The sequence below is a fragment of the Talpa occidentalis genome, unplaced genomic scaffold, assembly GCF_014898055.3.
Source record: "Talpa occidentalis isolate TD23 unplaced genomic scaffold, MPIMG_talOcc4v2.1 talOcc4.7, whole genome shotgun sequence".
In the NCBI taxonomy this organism is placed as follows: domain Eukaryota; kingdom Metazoa; phylum Chordata; class Mammalia; order Eulipotyphla; family Talpidae; genus Talpa; species Talpa occidentalis.
Window position 1 is genome coordinate 106,913,238 of NW_023605083.1, and position 15,755 is coordinate 106,928,992.

At 47.7% G+C, this 15,755-nt stretch overlaps 2 protein-coding genes across 4 annotated transcripts in view; one reads left to right on the forward strand and one right to left on the reverse strand.

Moving 5' to 3' along the window:
- The window catches only part of PIGW (phosphatidylinositol glycan anchor biosynthesis class W), a 31,146-nt gene that overhangs the window by 3,737 nt on the left and 11,654 nt on the right, over window positions 1–15,755 (reverse strand). The window lies entirely within an intron of this gene.
- The window catches only part of MYO19 (myosin XIX), a 27,532-nt gene continuing 11,777 nt past the window's right edge, over window positions 1–15,755 (forward strand). The window contains exons 1-14 of one of the 3 annotated variants that reach the window (XM_037494417.2): window positions 1–43; window positions 720–903; window positions 2,061–2,212; window positions 3,994–4,079; window positions 5,216–5,354; window positions 5,693–5,841; window positions 7,280–7,393; window positions 10,391–10,523; window positions 11,125–11,194; window positions 11,752–11,854; window positions 12,536–12,632; window positions 12,772–12,848; window positions 14,738–14,828; window positions 15,233–15,404. In XM_037494417.2, coding sequence (XP_037350314.1) covers window positions 4,062–4,079; window positions 5,216–5,354; window positions 5,693–5,841; window positions 7,280–7,393; window positions 10,391–10,523; window positions 11,125–11,194; window positions 11,752–11,854; window positions 12,536–12,632; window positions 12,772–12,848; window positions 14,738–14,828; window positions 15,233–15,404 — 1,163 coding nt within the window. In that variant the 5' untranslated portion in view covers window positions 1–43; window positions 720–903; window positions 2,061–2,212; window positions 3,994–4,061. The remainder of the gene's footprint in view (window positions 44–719; window positions 904–2,060; window positions 2,213–3,993; window positions 4,080–5,215; window positions 5,355–5,692; window positions 5,842–7,279; window positions 7,394–10,390; window positions 10,524–11,124; window positions 11,195–11,751; window positions 11,855–12,535; window positions 12,633–12,771; window positions 12,849–14,737; window positions 14,829–15,232; window positions 15,405–15,755) is intronic. The other 2 variants (XM_037494416.2, XM_037494418.2) reach the window with 2 other exon arrangements.

Here is a 15,755-nt window from a genome sequence, read left to right on the forward strand (position 1 = left end):
TTCCAGTTGGGGGCCACGCTGGGCGGCTCAAGTCGAGCGATCGGTGAGTGACCCCCCCTAAATCCAGACCCGAAGCCCTGGGCGACCCCAGAGGGACAAGGGAGGCTGGTTTGTCCCGGGGCGCCGAGGAAGAAGGTGGTTTCTCCTCTCCTTTCCACAGAGCTATTTCCCTTCCCTTTCCCCTTTCTTGTTGGCCCTCTTGTATCCCCGGAGTAGGTGGCCCCGCTTTTCTTGGCCCTGGCCCCTAACAAGGACCTTTCATGGTCACTTTCCACCTCTCTGACCTGCCGGCAGGGGGCGACCGGGGGTCGGGGTGGGGGGTAGAGAGGACCCGACTGGCAGTTTGGGGCCCGGCTCCAGCCCTCTCCTTGCACTCCCTGGAAACTGGGAAGGGGGCGGCTGGCCCAAGGAGGTGTCCGGACAGCTGCGCCCTTGGGAGGGGTCACGTCCACCTTCCCGGGAAGGACATACTCTCCCCGTGCCAGGTGCTTACCGAGCGCCACCTTGCCCGGCCGGGGAGTCCTGGTTCCCGCCTGGCACCTGGGGGCGGGGCCAGCTGCCCCCCTAGAACCCTTACCGAACTCTTCTCATCTGCCCTCCACTGTCCTCCAAGCCGAGAAAGTACCTGAGGCTCAGGAGGAGGAAGCGCTGGTGATCAGGTTGCCACTTGCCTCGACTCGGCGTTTCATCTATTCATTACGTCTTCCTCCTGCCCACAGAGGTCACACCCTTTCCAGAAATTCTTGGCTGGTAACCTCAGCGGGGGGAGCATGAGCTGGGAGAACTGGAGAAAAACACTCTAATCTGACTTGACTCTTGCTGGGAGCCGAAACCATCTCACAGCAACATTTGCAAAGCGTTCACAGAGGTACTACCCATCTGATGTGAGCTCCGCTTTGTTAGGTCTGGATGTTACTCCTTTTTGCAAGGGTGGAAACAATAAAGTTTAGAGAGCTCTTGTGTTGTGTGTTTGGGGGATTGTGAGTTTGGAAGTCTAACCCCATAGCTAGTTGTGCTTCCCAAATGGGCCTCTCTTCAGATGAACACCTGGTGGAGGGAGCTTTGTTCTTCTGTTTTACAAGCCCTGTGCATGGCTGACCCTTAGACAGGTCACAGTTAGTGCCCAACACAGTCCTGATGCCCTTATCTGCTTGAATGGGCCTTTCCCCAGCAGCCATGAAAACCCTATCCCTGAGGGCTTTCAAAGGTTAGGTAGATGTAGTCACGCTCAGAATTAATCCATTACAAACAGCCCCTCATCCTGATTTCTCCTTGCTAAGGGAAGGCACTGAGGGCTGGAAAATTCCAAACCTGAGAGTTTTTAAAAGATTGACCTTAGCTCAGCCTCACGACACCCCCTCTCTCAGACGCATTCCCCTCCTCTGAAATCTCACCTAAAAGTTAACGTTGGACCTTTGCACTGATTAGCGCCCCTGAGCCATCTTAGTAGTAGTACAGTATGCCCCCTCTGTGTGAATATTTAGATTTGTACTTTGTGGGATGCTTTCAATCCATGGCCTCACTGACCTTCACAACCACTCCTTGTGAGGTAGATTTTACTATCACCATTTTCAAGGTGAGGGATCAAGGTGTGCTAGGAAGGTGATGTGACTTACCAGTACACCAGCTGTGATTTCCTTCCCACATGACAGCTTTCCTGAAGCATCAAGAGTTGACTCCAGCCCCCCTCCCCACCAACTACTGTCCACAACTACTAAAGAAGGATATTTCTGTCTAAGGGAGAAGATGGGACATAAGACTTGTCTGTCTGCCAATGTCTTCATCCTCCTTAGCACACTGACCTGAAAGATTTGTAGTTCCACCCCACTCCTTATAGTAAAACTGGCCCTGAAGGAGTCTGAGGGGCCTCTGGAGGCGCTTGTAAAAGTTTTCCTTGTTCCCTAATTGGCAGGGGACGGGAAAGACTCTCCCTCTCTGCCCAGGCTCGCTTGTGTTCTCATTGGTTTGGTTCCTCTTGCTTGGTGGGGAGGAGCAGGAATGAGTCACGCTGGAGAAGCCCTTACCTGTGTGTGGCCCTTGTCTTCTCTCTCACACTACAGTTTCTGGGGTTGTTCATCTCAGATTTCTCCAGAATTGAGCCTTTTGCTGGACCCATGCCCCAGCCTATGCCCCCATGACCAAGTGGATAGCACCCTTCATGCCTGAGACCCAGAACCCTGGCTGACTACATCGAGGCAAGATGCTCCAGCAGGTAAAATATCACGATCAGTCAACCCAGAATCCCAAGCAACCTGAGGCCCTTCCAATCTTTGCGTGCCTGATGAAGGTTCCCCTGCCTTTGCCTGGAAAGGTCTTTCTCTTTATCTTCAGATAGCCACTCCAGTGCCTTTCACCCATCATCAAGTTCTACCAATTTGAATCTCTCCTCTTGTGACTTTTAGCTCTTTTCCTTGGGATAGATGAGGGAATCCTTCAGGCATTTTAGTGACTTTGCAAGCCTAAAGAGATAGGCATGAGAGAAGTCCCTGCCAACCCCAACTGTCAAGGCACAGTGGAAGACCAAGGCTTCCAAGAGAAGATGTTCCTTAAAGTGGAGCCTTAAAGAATAAATAGAAATTAACCAAGTGGAAAAGGAAAATAAGCAAAGAGGTCAGCCTGTGTAAAAATGTGGGAGAGGATGACCTATTTGGAAATCTAAAGGGATTGGACAATGGGGATAGGAGGAGTTGCTATTGGGACTTGAAAAATGCCCTTCATGCTCCTGGGCCTTCACTGTGGAGCCCCATTTTATATCAGTATCCTTTACATGCAACTCCTGGTGTACAGAGAATGCTAGTAGGTATGTGTGAATTTTAATTTATTAAGTGTTACCGGGCACAGGCCTAAGCAGATGTCCTCAAGGAGATCAGAGTGTAGTGGAGTCCTTGGCAGCTAATTGCCTATGGCTCAGCAGGATGCCCTAGTGTAAGGCTAGCCAGTCTCAAGGGAGCCATGGTAGACACTACTGCTTGGCTACTTTCTAGGTTTTATTTTAAAGGTTTATTTTATTTACTTATGCATACAAGAACTGGGGTGTAGGCCAGAGGTGCAGGGGTGAGAAGATTCACCAGAACAGGCAGATCTACCGAAATACACTGCAGAGGGGAGCAGTGGGTGAGACAGGAAAGGTCTGCTGTGCCATGTGGGTTAGCTCCCTGGCCAGGGATCGAACTCAGGCTGCAGTGGCTGGCGACAGCTTGATAGTGCCGAGACTTTAACTCCTGCACCACCAGGGAGGCCCCCCTTCTAGTTTTTTGGATCATGAAACAGGCTTGAAGACTGAGAGAAACAGGCAGTGCTTTTTTATTTTTAACTTTTTTTTCCTGAAAAAAGGCAGGAATGGTCATCATAACCCTACTGGCTGCTGATGTACTGTTGAACTCTTGCTGTGTAGTAGGAACTATGCTAAGCATTTTACCTATGTAATTTTGTTTACTCTTCAAGAAAGATATAGTATTTCATCTAAGGTGTTATTATGTCCTTATTTTGTAGGTAAGGCTCAGAGAGATTAAGTGACTTATTCAAGGTCAGATTCATTTTAAGAAATGTGAGAAATATATAAACAAAAGAACATTAAAATCACATTTAATTGGACTACCCAGAGGTTTTTTTTACCCTAAATATATATTTTTTTAATATTTAGAAATATCATACTTTTTTGTATCCTATTTTGCTCACTGTTTGGGTGTACTATAATTTAAGCTATTTGGAGATTTTGGTTGTTCTCATTTTCTTGACAATTATAAATTATTCTATATACACTGAACATTATTATGGCTTTTATGTAGGACCACTTTCTGGAAGCTTGATTGCAGGTTTAGAGACATGAGTAGTTTTGAGGCCCTTGATATATTATTGCCTAATTAGAAAAGCCACTTTTTGAAGAATATTATTAGCTAACTTTCTTTTCCCATATGCCAGGTGCCTTTCCAAACACTTTATGTACATATTGATATCTATGAGCTAAATACTATCATCATTCCCATCTTACAGGTGAGAAAAATTGAACCACAAAAAGATGAAGAACTTTACACAAAGTTACATAATTAGTGAGTGGTACAATGAGGATTCAAACCCAGGTAATACAGCTCTCAAGTCTAGGCTCTTGACCATTATGCTCAGCTACCTTTCTGGTTGGGTCAGAGCTATTCGAAAATTATGACTAGGTTTATGAGTGATTATTTCTCTCCCTAGAGAAGAGGGATTTGCATGGATCCAGCCATGCCATCAGCACTCATCCTAAAGATCAGGTGCTGCCTGTGCATTAAGGCATTCTCTGAATGCCCAGGTTCAGAGAACAGACAACATCTTGTTACTGAACCTCTCAGATGGTGTTTATCACCTTGGCTTGAGAGATTTGAGCTTTTAGGGTTCACTGGTCTCATTGGAAATCCATAGATGTCATATCATGGCCCCATTCAATCCAAAAGCAAATTTCAGCCAGTCTTTTATCTTCTATTTTCTACCCCATCTTCTCTGCAGTCCCCAAGGAGACAAGAAATGGAGCATGAGAGGAAAATGGGGAGCAGAAACTTCTGTGGAAAATGTTGGCATCAAAGCCAGGCAAGGGAGAAAGAGAAAGGGCCTGTTCCCCTTGGGGCCCATTCTTCACCTTGCCTGACTGAGATTTCCTCTCAAGTAGACCAGGGCAAAGGGAGCTAATTAATTAACCAGGTTAAATCTAAGCTATGGGAGGCAGGTGATGAAGACATGGGGCCACCTCACAGCTGATTTTTCATCACAAGCTGAATGGTCTCTTTGAATAGAGGCCCAAGCTATGTTTCTTCTCCTTTGCTATCCTCCTGTAGCAGCCCCTTACTTCGGACCCCACCGCTGCCAGGTCTGGTATAGCTGGTAGAAACTAGAGCTCATAGAAGAGCAAAGAGGACAGCATTTATTGATTTATTGAATTCATACTGTATTGTATGGTATTTATTGAATTCATACAGTGCCAAACACTGATTGTTTTGTATATCTTTCATTTTTCTTCCCCAAAGCCCTGTAGGTTGATTTTATTTTCCTTTACTTACAAACGAAAAAGCCGTTAAGTAACCTGCCCAGGCTTACAGGACTAGTAAGTGGCGGAACTGAAATTTGAACCTCATCAGTCTGTGATACTAGAGGTCTATTCTCTTTCTACTTAGAGACTGCCACCCCTACACAGCTGCCAGCTGGTCTTATTCCCAGCTTTCATGTCCCTTTTATTTCCACCCAGGTCAATGGCCACGGTTCAGGCTCTGATGCCTATGGTAGGCAATCCCTCAGAGAAGAGCTGCAGGAGTTCTTGGATGGGGAGGCCCCACTGCACCAGCTAGATGACCTCACCAAGGTGAATCCTGTTACACTGGAGACAGGTATGAACCTCTCTCCCCTCAAGTGCATCTCTCCAAAAGGGTGGAGGTGAGTGTGGATATTTAACACAGCTTTCTCTGGCCAGATAGAGGCAGGCATGACTCAACCCAGAGCCAGATGGGCTGCCCCAGACCTCTGCTTGGCAGCTGCACCCAGGCTCCCCAGCACAGGCTCTGCTCCAGATTTGGGGCTCATCTTAATTAGATCTTGTAACTATTCATCAGGGAGCTGATTTAATGGCACTTGACTAATTGCAGAGGGAGCACTGTTATGCCGATATATGTTTGTGTGGTTGTGTCTGCGTTTGAGTCAGAGTTCGCTAAAGACATCTCTGCCTCAGTCCTGAGGTGTCTGCAGGCCCGGTACACAGCAGACACGTTCTACACCAATGCTGGCTGCACCCTGGTGGCTCTGAACCCCTTCAAGCCTGTCCCTCAGCTCTACTCACCAGAGCTGATGAGAGAATACCACACTGCTCCTCAGCCCCAGGTAAGACAGTCACCTCCTGTGGCCTCAGAGCATCCTACCTCCCCCTGGACCTCCTTGAAGCTTTAAGTTTTTATTCATCTATTCACCAGTCATGCAGTTGTTCAGAGTCTGCTGGGGTCTCAGCACTGCCCACCAGGAGCTCACAGAATTTTGGACACATGACAGTAGAAGCATAGTGGGAGATAATATCTGTTTAACTGAATTTAAAACCTAAAATAGGTTTGTGAATTTATTAATAGGAAAAGATTTATAGAAGTATATTTGTGTATTTAACAAAGCACTTCTTGGGAAAATAAAATTACATGGAAAAATAATTGCCCTAGAGAATTCAGCATATGCTTATCTCTGCTGAGAGGGACAGGTTCTTATGGGGGCAGTGCAGGCAGGGGTGGACTCGGTGGTAAAGTGCATGATGTGTTTTGAGAAGCAAAAGCAAGCATGTTGGCAGGAAGGGGACTACCAAGCAGAGAGGAAATGGATGAGGGCAGGAAGATGAGATAAACCAGGGCTGTTGGTGAAAGGTCTGAAGCACCACAGCAAACAGAGCTCACAAAGCTGCTTCACCAGAGGTGGAGGTAGGACTATGAATGGAGCCCACCCTGGGGATAATTACTCTAGAAATTGGGGGCGCTGGGTTCAGGAAAGTGAGAAAGGAGGTAGGTTGACCAGTTGGAAGCTTTGTAACTGTCTGGGTGAGAGGTGACTGGAGCAAGGCAGGTGGAGAAAAGGATGGCTCCACCACCATACAGAACAGTACTTGTCCTTTTAGGAAATGACCTTTGAGTAGATGACCATAGCTGGGTTGGCAGTGTGTGCTGACTGGGGATCATGCAGATGGCCTGGCTCTCTAGAAGACCATGCATGGCTAAGTTCCAAGTGGAAGCACATAGCTCACAAACTGCCTGCTCAAAGCCAAAGTCATATATTGGTCCCCTCCGATTCCCTAGTGCTTGGTGCCCAGCACATTGAAGGCAATATTTGCTAATAGAGAAGAAAACAGTGTCCTTGGAATTCAAATCACACAGATTCACTTATGTGATGAGTAGCTTTGGGAAGGTTATTTAAACCCTCTGAACCTCAGGTTTCTCATCTATAAAGTAGGATTAGCTATCCCACTAATACAGACTTCTTAGGCAGTAACTTATAAGAAAGTTACTTTGTAAAATACAATAATATAAAATAATAAGCATCAGAATAAGACCATTAAGGGTAAAATGAGAAGATATTGTCTCAAACTGGCCAAGGCTACTTCCAAACTGAGAGATCCATGGGGATCTCACAGTTGGTCCTAATACTGTTATATCCAGGAAATTTTTCTACAGGAAGCCTCCTGTCATTGTTATTGACAGCCCCCACCACCACCTTAGCCATCATTGGAGCACCTACTCCTTAGAAACACCTTCCCCCGCATGTGACCTTTCTTCCTTTGATCTTTTAGAAACTGAAGCCCCACATCTTCACTGTGGGTGAACAGACCTATAGGAATGTCAAGAGCCTGATCGAGCCAGTCAACCAGTCTATTGTTGTCAGTGGAGAAAGTGGTGCTGGGAAGGTAGGAATCTTTCCCACTTTGTCAACTTCATGACTTGCTGGGTGGGAACAGAAGAAGGGGGTCATTCTTTATGAGGTTATTTGCTGACTAGTTTTCCTCAGGGAGTCAGTGTGCAGTGGTGAGCAACCACTGGGCTGGCCTGCAAGATGAGGCAGGGATCTAGTTCAGGCTCTTCCACCACTTCTGATGTAACCCTGGGTGAGATACTATCTTCTTCAAGCCTTCATTTTCTCATCAAAGGTTTCTCACAGCTTGGATACCATTGGAAACAAATGTGAACTGTTGGGGGTTCCAACATAATGGTTAAGAGCACATCAGAAAAATATTTAGCTTCAGTAGGCCCTAGTTCTTTCATTTTTAAAAAGGCAAGGAGGGGAGGACCAAGACCTAACTTACAGGACTTCTGGGGGTTCAATGAAGCAGTGCACATCAGGTGCCTGGTGGCATGCTTGGTACATGGCAGCACTCCTTTAAGAGTAACTGGGGTTACCTGTGGGAAAATGTTTATTGGAGTGGCCCATCTGTACCCTCTGGGTTGCCCATGATGGCAAGGTCGTAGCATTGGGCTGGCTATGGGGAAGGACAGACGCTCCTGCTGTGGTCATGTAGCCCCTGGGTGGCAGAACCACAAGAGATGAAATACAACATTACACAAGAATGGCTGAGGAGTTGCACAAGTAGTCAGAGGAGGCTACTAGCCAAACCTTGCCACCATCTTACCAAGACTCACCCAGCCACCCAACCCTTTCCACAGTACTTGGCAAGGGATTCTTTGCACTATAAATTTCCTCTGCCTACACGTATGTGAGAGAAGTGCTGAACACTGAGCACCTGCCATTTCTAGGCCTTGGGCCAGTCGCAGAGGAGTGACAGGGAGGGGAACAGAGATGGAAGAGATGTAACATCAGCTTTCAAGAGGCTCTTAGTCCACTGGTAAAGACAGGCAAGGAAATAGATGAAGACTAAGTTGCAGAGATGAGGCGCTAGATTTGGATGAGAAAGGGATCTTTGAGAGCTATATTACGGAGGCCAGGACAGTAGCCAGCCCCTGGAATAAAGCCCACTGTCCCATAGATTTGTTCTGGCACCCAAGGCAAAACCTAGCCCAATATTCATGCAACCAGAGTTCAATAACCCTTTACTGAGCAGGCCCTGTGGTCGTAAGCTGAGCCTGATGTTTTTTAAATTTATTTTTAATATATAGTCATATAGTTCAAAAATCAAGTAATATTACAAGGCTTCCAAAGAAAAACAGCAACTCTGCCTCTCTCCAGAGGAAGCTACTTTCACATTTTTTATTTGGGTGTTAGCATTATTTCTAACTCACATGTTTATACTGTTACTAATTTTTTTAGTTTTGAATCTTATCTGTTCACTTCCCACTTTGATAAAGATTTAGCCCTATTTCCCTGCTCCCAAATATGTGTGTAACTATATGGCGACGTCTAATTAAGTTATTATACAGTACTTATGTTACAACCATATGTATACTGTTTATAGCAGAGCCAGGTATTATACTATGATTACTTTTCCTTTCTTGTATAATTTCCACTTTCCTTCTACTTAATTGACCTATTTTCTCAGTTGTTTAATTTCTACATACCTTTAATTCATTCATCACCAAGCTTATAACCAAACCTAGAAAACACCTACCCAGCTGGCAAGTATAGGTCTTTTTTTTCTTGACAACCCCTCCCTAGAGCTCTCCTCTGGACTAGTGGCTGACTAGGGTTGCTCCTGCATCTGATACCCAGGAGCTTTTATGCTTCAATCTGAGAATCAGATTGTCCTCTGTCCCGTAATAAATCCCTCGCTTACTTTTTGGAGTCATTCTTTAGTAGTGTCTTGAAAAAGGTACGGGGTGGGGGTGGGGGGGCAAGTTTTTGAGCTGTTGTCCATATGAAAATGTTTATTCTGCCTCACATTAGATATGTTGGCTGTGTTTTATAATTGCATCTTAGAAATAATTTTCAAATTTGGTCTTTTTCCTTATATATTCTTTGAGAATTATTGTTAAGATTCCTAGTTCACAAATAGTGATTTCTTTTTCTTTCCAAAAGCTTTCAAGGTTTGCTTTTTTATCCATAGGCATTAAGACCACATGCTGTGTCTACCTATGGTCTTTTTCTGCCTACTGTGCTGGGTATTATGTGTGGATCTATTTAGCCTAGAAACTCATGTGCTTTTGTTCAGAAAAATATTTTTGCATTTTATCTAATTAAAAATTTCCTCCCTTCTTTTCCTTTCTAGAATTTGTTAGTAGGAAATTTAATTATCTTATTTTTTATCCACTTATTGTACTTAATCTTTCATGTAAAAGAAGTTTATCAAATAGGTAATCATCCTTGAGTTTCTGTTCATATTTAAGAATAAGACTTAACTTGACTGACTAGAATCTCTATGGATTTGAGCTCTCACTATAGGTAGCTCAGTTGTATTTCTGTCTTAACTACAAACAACTAGAAATTTAAATGAACTTATACCTCATTTCAGCAGATAAAAAAACAACAGTATTTTACAATGTGAAATTTTACAATGTAAATCAGGACCCTGTCACTTACTAAATATATGATCTTCAGTAAAACTTAATTTCTATGTTTCAGTTTCATCATTTTGAAAACAGGTGTGTGATTCTACCTGTGTCTGTAGTTAGTAAGAAACTGCACAGAAAGTACCTATAACTCAATGCCTGCCATGGAGTTACCAGAATTAGCTGTGAGCCCTCAGACACACTGAGTAGCATACTCCAGTAAGGATGGTCCCCTTCTCTATCCCAGCCATCATCATTTCTTAAATATCTCCTCTGGAGCTAGAAGCAGAACTGAGCACCCGCATTTCGTAGATGAGGGAAGCATCTTGTCCAGGGAGACGCCACTGAATTCAGCTTGGCCAGCAATACACAGTGGAGAGGAGGGCGCTTGTGGGCACTGTTCCCTCAGACAGGCTCAGAAGTGGGGGGGAATGTAGACAGCTCCCACAAGACTGACTCTGCCACAGACATGGACGTCCCGCTGCCTGATGAAATTCTACGCCGTGGTAGCCACCTCATCCACATCCTGGGAGAGCCACAAGATTGCAGAAAGGATTGAACAGCGAATCTTGAACTCTAACCCTGTCATGGAAGCTTTTGGTGAGCTCAGTGTTCTCTGCACAATACTTCAGTACCACTGTCTTTGGGGGTTGGAGGATGAGTGTATCATTCATTACCTTAGACCTCCAAACTCCTCCCAGGGACCCTTAACCTCATTCCAGTAGAGGTGATGCCATTCTGTGGTTCCCCTCGCTCCAGCCTAGGCACATGCAACATGATGTGTGTAAGTTCATGATGCTGGAGAGGAGCTTGGGCCCACCCAGTCCTATCCCTCCACATGGCTTCCCCATGGCTCAGAAAAGAAGGGGATTTGTCTAAGGATGCACAACAATTAGTGCCAATGCTAGGACTTGAGCCCGGATGTTGGGCCTTACAGTCTAAAGGCAACGTGATGGTCTTTAGACCCCTTCCCTTCAAAAAGACAGTCCCTGACCACCTAGACTTGCTCGTTCCCATTCACTGTCAGGAAATTCTAACTGCTGAATTGCACCTGCTAACCCCAGAGCGCCCTTTCTCTCGCCTTCCTATGGTAGGGAATAGAAGGCCCTTTGGGTGAGGATAGAGACATGGCTCAAGGCGACCTGCAGCCCCCTTGATCCCCGAGAACGCTACGTGGTATAAACTTAGGTCTAATCTGTAGGGAATGCGTGTACACTGAGGAATAGCAACAGCAGTCGCTTTGGGAAGTTCATCCAGCTCCAGCTGAACAGGTAATCGCTGCTGATGCCCTGGCTAAGAGGAGGATGGGGGTGGAGAGTTTGAAAGTGGCCAGGGCACTTTCCAACCTGGGCCTCCCTGTGGCAAAACCCTACTCCCCGCATGCATATGGTTCTTTAATACCAGTGAAGCTTAAGGGTGATCTTTGAACTAGAACTGTAGCCACTCCAGCCTTAGGGACCCTGGGCAGTCTTCTTGCCACTGTCATAGCTGTGTGTTCCTTTTGGCTTCTGCTCTCGCCCCAGGACTTTCAGTTAAACTGCCACCTCTAACCCACACCCCGATCTTGAAGCTTGGCTCTTCTGCGTTGGGATGGGGAAAAAATGATATGACGTGCAGAGGCCTTTGCCATGTCCACCTGGATTGGTTACAAGAGAAATGTCTCAGGTCACCCACAGGCCTACTGAGTGGTCCCTAGGCCTCGTAGACCCCCATTGGCTAACTGGAAGAGCTTGGGGTAGATGGCTATATTGTATTTTGGCACAAAGTGCCTAATAAATGGCTATGAAATGAATGGGCAACTAATGGGCTCCGGCCTGCATATGCCCAGGGCCCAGCAGATGACTGGAGCTGCAGTCCAGACCTACCTCCTAGAGAAAACTCGAGTGGCCTGCCAGGCCTCCAGAGAGAGGAACTTCCACATCTTCTACCAGGTCTGTTCCAGGTGGGGCCCACAGCTACCCAGATCCAGGGTGGAGATGGGTCTGTTCCTCCAGTCTCAAGACCCCCACCATGCTTCATAATGCCCCTGCATGTGACTTTCAGTGATCCCACCAGATTCTTGCAGACTGTGAGCACTCTGCCTCACTGGACCATGGCTTCTGGGATGGTTTTAGCATGGGGGTATTTTACTGCCTCTATCAGACTAGAAGGTCCTTAAGGCTGGAATTAAGTCACTAGATTGAACACCGACACCCTTATCAGACTTAAGGTACTTGTAGAATGTACCTTCCTTCTCCAACAGAACAAGGACTTCCTAGAGCTTGCCTCATCCATCTGACTGGGGGTCCCCCAAGACATGGATAGTATGTCTTTCTGGTATCAGATTAGGAGCACCCTTAGGTAAGGGGTATGCCTCCTTGGGCAAGACTAGAGACTCCCCAGACAGAAGCTGTGCTTTCTTCATAGTAAAGTCCTCCCCAGCAGGACTTTTGTGCATCAGGTTGAAACATCTAGAACTGTTTGCTTCTTTTGCCCCTGTGCCTGCCTCAGCTCTCCACAGAGACCTCTCAGCTGTGTTATGTTGCTGCCATTTTACTCTCATCCCAGCCCCAGACCTGCGTAGGCCTATTTCCTTTGTAACCCTAGCTCAGCCAGCCCCCTACTCCTCACAGATCTACAAAGGAGCCAGCGCAGATGAGAGGCTCCAGTGGTACCTCCCCGAGGGAGCAGCCTTCTCCTGGCTACCCAACTCAGAGAGGACCTTGGAAGGTAGGGGGAGCCTTACACAGCTCCCTGGCTAGCCCAGCAATACCCACCTACACTCCACAGGAGCCCTGCCTTCCTCACTGCTTGCTGCCCTGCTGAGCTCTGGTTCTGACACTGAGCTGTGACTTGAATTCCTTTTCAGAGGATTGTTTCGAGGTGACCAGAGAGGCCATGCTTCATTTGGGCATCGACACCCCCACCCAGAACAACATCTTTAAGGTCAGGAGAAAAGCTAAGCCTCTTGGATTTAGCAGGGATGATGGGCAGCTCCATTCATAGGGCCCTTCTCTGAACATGGGTCTCTCTTCCTAAGGACCTAGGAGTTTGGCTCACTTTGTAATCTCCACCCCTCTGTGTGGCTGGGCCTGGCCCCAGAGTGTCAGGGTGAACAGGGCACAGAAGACAGTGAAGGAACACATGGTGCTGTGGTGTCAGACACAGTGCAGCCATCAGGGAGTCAGGGCAAGGTGCTGGGTGGGTTATTACTGCGGTCACCAGAGAATAATGCTACCATGTTTGTCTAGTTTGTTAATTTTTTTTTTTTTAAGTAGTATCTTTTCTTTTTTTTATAGAGGCATGTTTTCTTTCTTTATTTTATTTGTTTGTTTGTGTTTGTTTATACATGCACTGGGTTCAGTCAGAAGCGCGGGAGGGTAAGAGAATTCACCAGAGCCAGAGTGGGGAGCAGAGCAGGCAGAAGGACCGAAGCACACTGCTGAGGGGAGCAGCGGGCGGCAGGAGAGGTCTGCATGCCATGTGGGACCCTCCTCCGGTGGCCAGGGAGCAGCCGGGGATCGAACTGGCGCCGCAGAGGCCGCGGGCAGCTTCGCAAACCAGCGCTCAACCGCTGCGCCACCGGGGAGGCCCTAGTTTGTTGATTTTAAAAATCGTGTTCACAACTCTTAGTTCACTTGTTTTTTTCCTGGCAGTCTTATGTTTGTGTGAAGATTATGCCCATTTTATCCTTGAGAAAATTAGGGATAAAGAGACTTTCCCAGGTCAGACACCACTAAAAGTTAGTACCAGACATAGTAATTCTGACCTCCTGCCTCCCTGTGGGGACTCAGTGCTGATCCAGATGATCTGGGCCCTCGCTTCTCCCTTCCGTCTGATGACAGGCCTAGCTCCCTCCCCTTTACGCCCCTCCCTGCAAAGCTATGGGAGGAGACAAACAGGAGGGGCTGGCAGCAGAGACCAGGAACCCCTGTGGGGAGGTGACAGAGCTGTGAAAAGTGAACTTCACCTCTAGTTGGAGGCTGCTCGGGCAGGAAAAGGCTCACAGGCAGTATGAGCAGCACCCAGGTAAGAGAGACAGCACATGGGGACAGGCCTGGGGCAAGTAGACTAGAAGTTCGGGCACAAGTGCTGTCTTAGGGATGGCACTGCCCCGTGTTGCAGCACACTGCCCATTGAGCATAGCCGTCCCCTCGAGTGGGTTGTGATGGGGAGCTAGTGGCATGTAGATAAGGGTTGCAGGAGAGGCCCTGCTTCCTGATACCCGGTGCTTCCAAGTCGCTGAACATAGGAGTCTCCTTTCTACAGCCATGTGGATCGCTGAGTGCAAGTACAAAGGCAGAGACCAAACCAGGGACCACATTCACATCCTCCCCAAGACTGGGCCATCAGCAGCCCAATAGCATCGAGAAAGGGCAAAGGAAGCTAGGGCCAAGCCCCCACTGGACACACAAAAGTCACCCCAGTCCACAAGTAACTGGAGTGGTGTCCCCACAGTCTGCTTCTGGAGAATGGGAGGCAGGGAGATAGGCAGGGGTGACACGGAGCCCCACTGGCTGCCCCAGGAGCATCTGAAACCAGACTACCTGGGTTCTCACCTTGCCTTTCTCCTCACTAAGTGTGGGCCTTAGGCTTGCGGTTCAGTCTCCCTGTCTCATCTCTAGCATGGCCTCATCACAGCACATGCCTCATAGACAATTAAAAGATTAAACAAGGTGAGGCATGTGACTTGTTTATGACGTGCCTGGCGGAGTCATATAGTAAGCGGGCCATCACCGAGAGCCACTGTTAGTGCTCTGTTATCCTGACTGTATTCAGACTAGGCTCCAGCCCTTAAGGAGATGTCCACGTGGCACCCTCTCCTGCCCCCACAGGTCCTAGCGGGACTGCTGCACCTTGGCAACATCCACTTTGCTGACTCTGATGACGAAGCCCAGCCCTGCCAGCTGATGGACAGTGCTGAGGGTGAGGCCTGAGCCTTAGATCTTTGGTCACATCCAGGGGCCTGCCCAAAAAAGAGCCAACATCGATGTGGTTGGGTGGGAGGCCAGAGGGTGACATTTGGGATCTGACACCCTTGATGAAACCATCAGCTGTCGGGCCCTGCCCTCCTGGATAAGTTACTCCTTGTCCTAGTGAGGCAAGTAGCATCGTCCCTATTTTACAGATGGGAAAATGAGTCAGAGGGTTTATGACTGTCCCATATGTGGCTGTGTAGACCGGGTCATGGAAGTCCTGGGCTCAAGGCCCTTAGCAAATCTCTTCATCCACCAGAACCCAGGCTTCCTCTGTCCTGTCAGGTGGGTCATAGTTCCCCTATGATGATTCTGAAGAGGGCTCTATGGACAGAGGGTGATTTGTCCCTCCAGGCTCTGTCAGGATATCCTCCTCGCTGTTGCTGCTCGCAGAAGACCCACTCGTGGAGACACTACGGATTAGAACCATCCGGGCGGGTAGGCAACAGCAAGTGTTCCGGAAGCCCTGCTCACAAGTTGAGTGTGACACCCGCAGAGACTGTCTAGCCAAACTGGTCTATGCACGGTGAGCAGTTACTCTGGGCCCTGCCTCCTCCAAGTTCTCAAGCCTATCTGGGATTGGCTCAGACATGTCAGGCAATAGATCTGGGGTGAGGGGCACAGACCCCTGGGGACAGCAGGGAGTGCGTTTTTCACCAGCAAAGCCCTTGACCTCGATCGAGAGGTGCTCTGAGTGGGGAAGTCTGTAAAATTGGGATTTTCTGGCTGTGATTCAACTCATCATTATAAGTACAGCAGCCTATCTTGACCTTGGCAGCGGGTAAGGAAGGTTCTCCTAGCTCTTTGCTGCTGAGCAGGTCCCAAAGGTCATCTGGGGCCTCACAGTTCCCAGTTCAGACCTGTGAATAAACAGGCT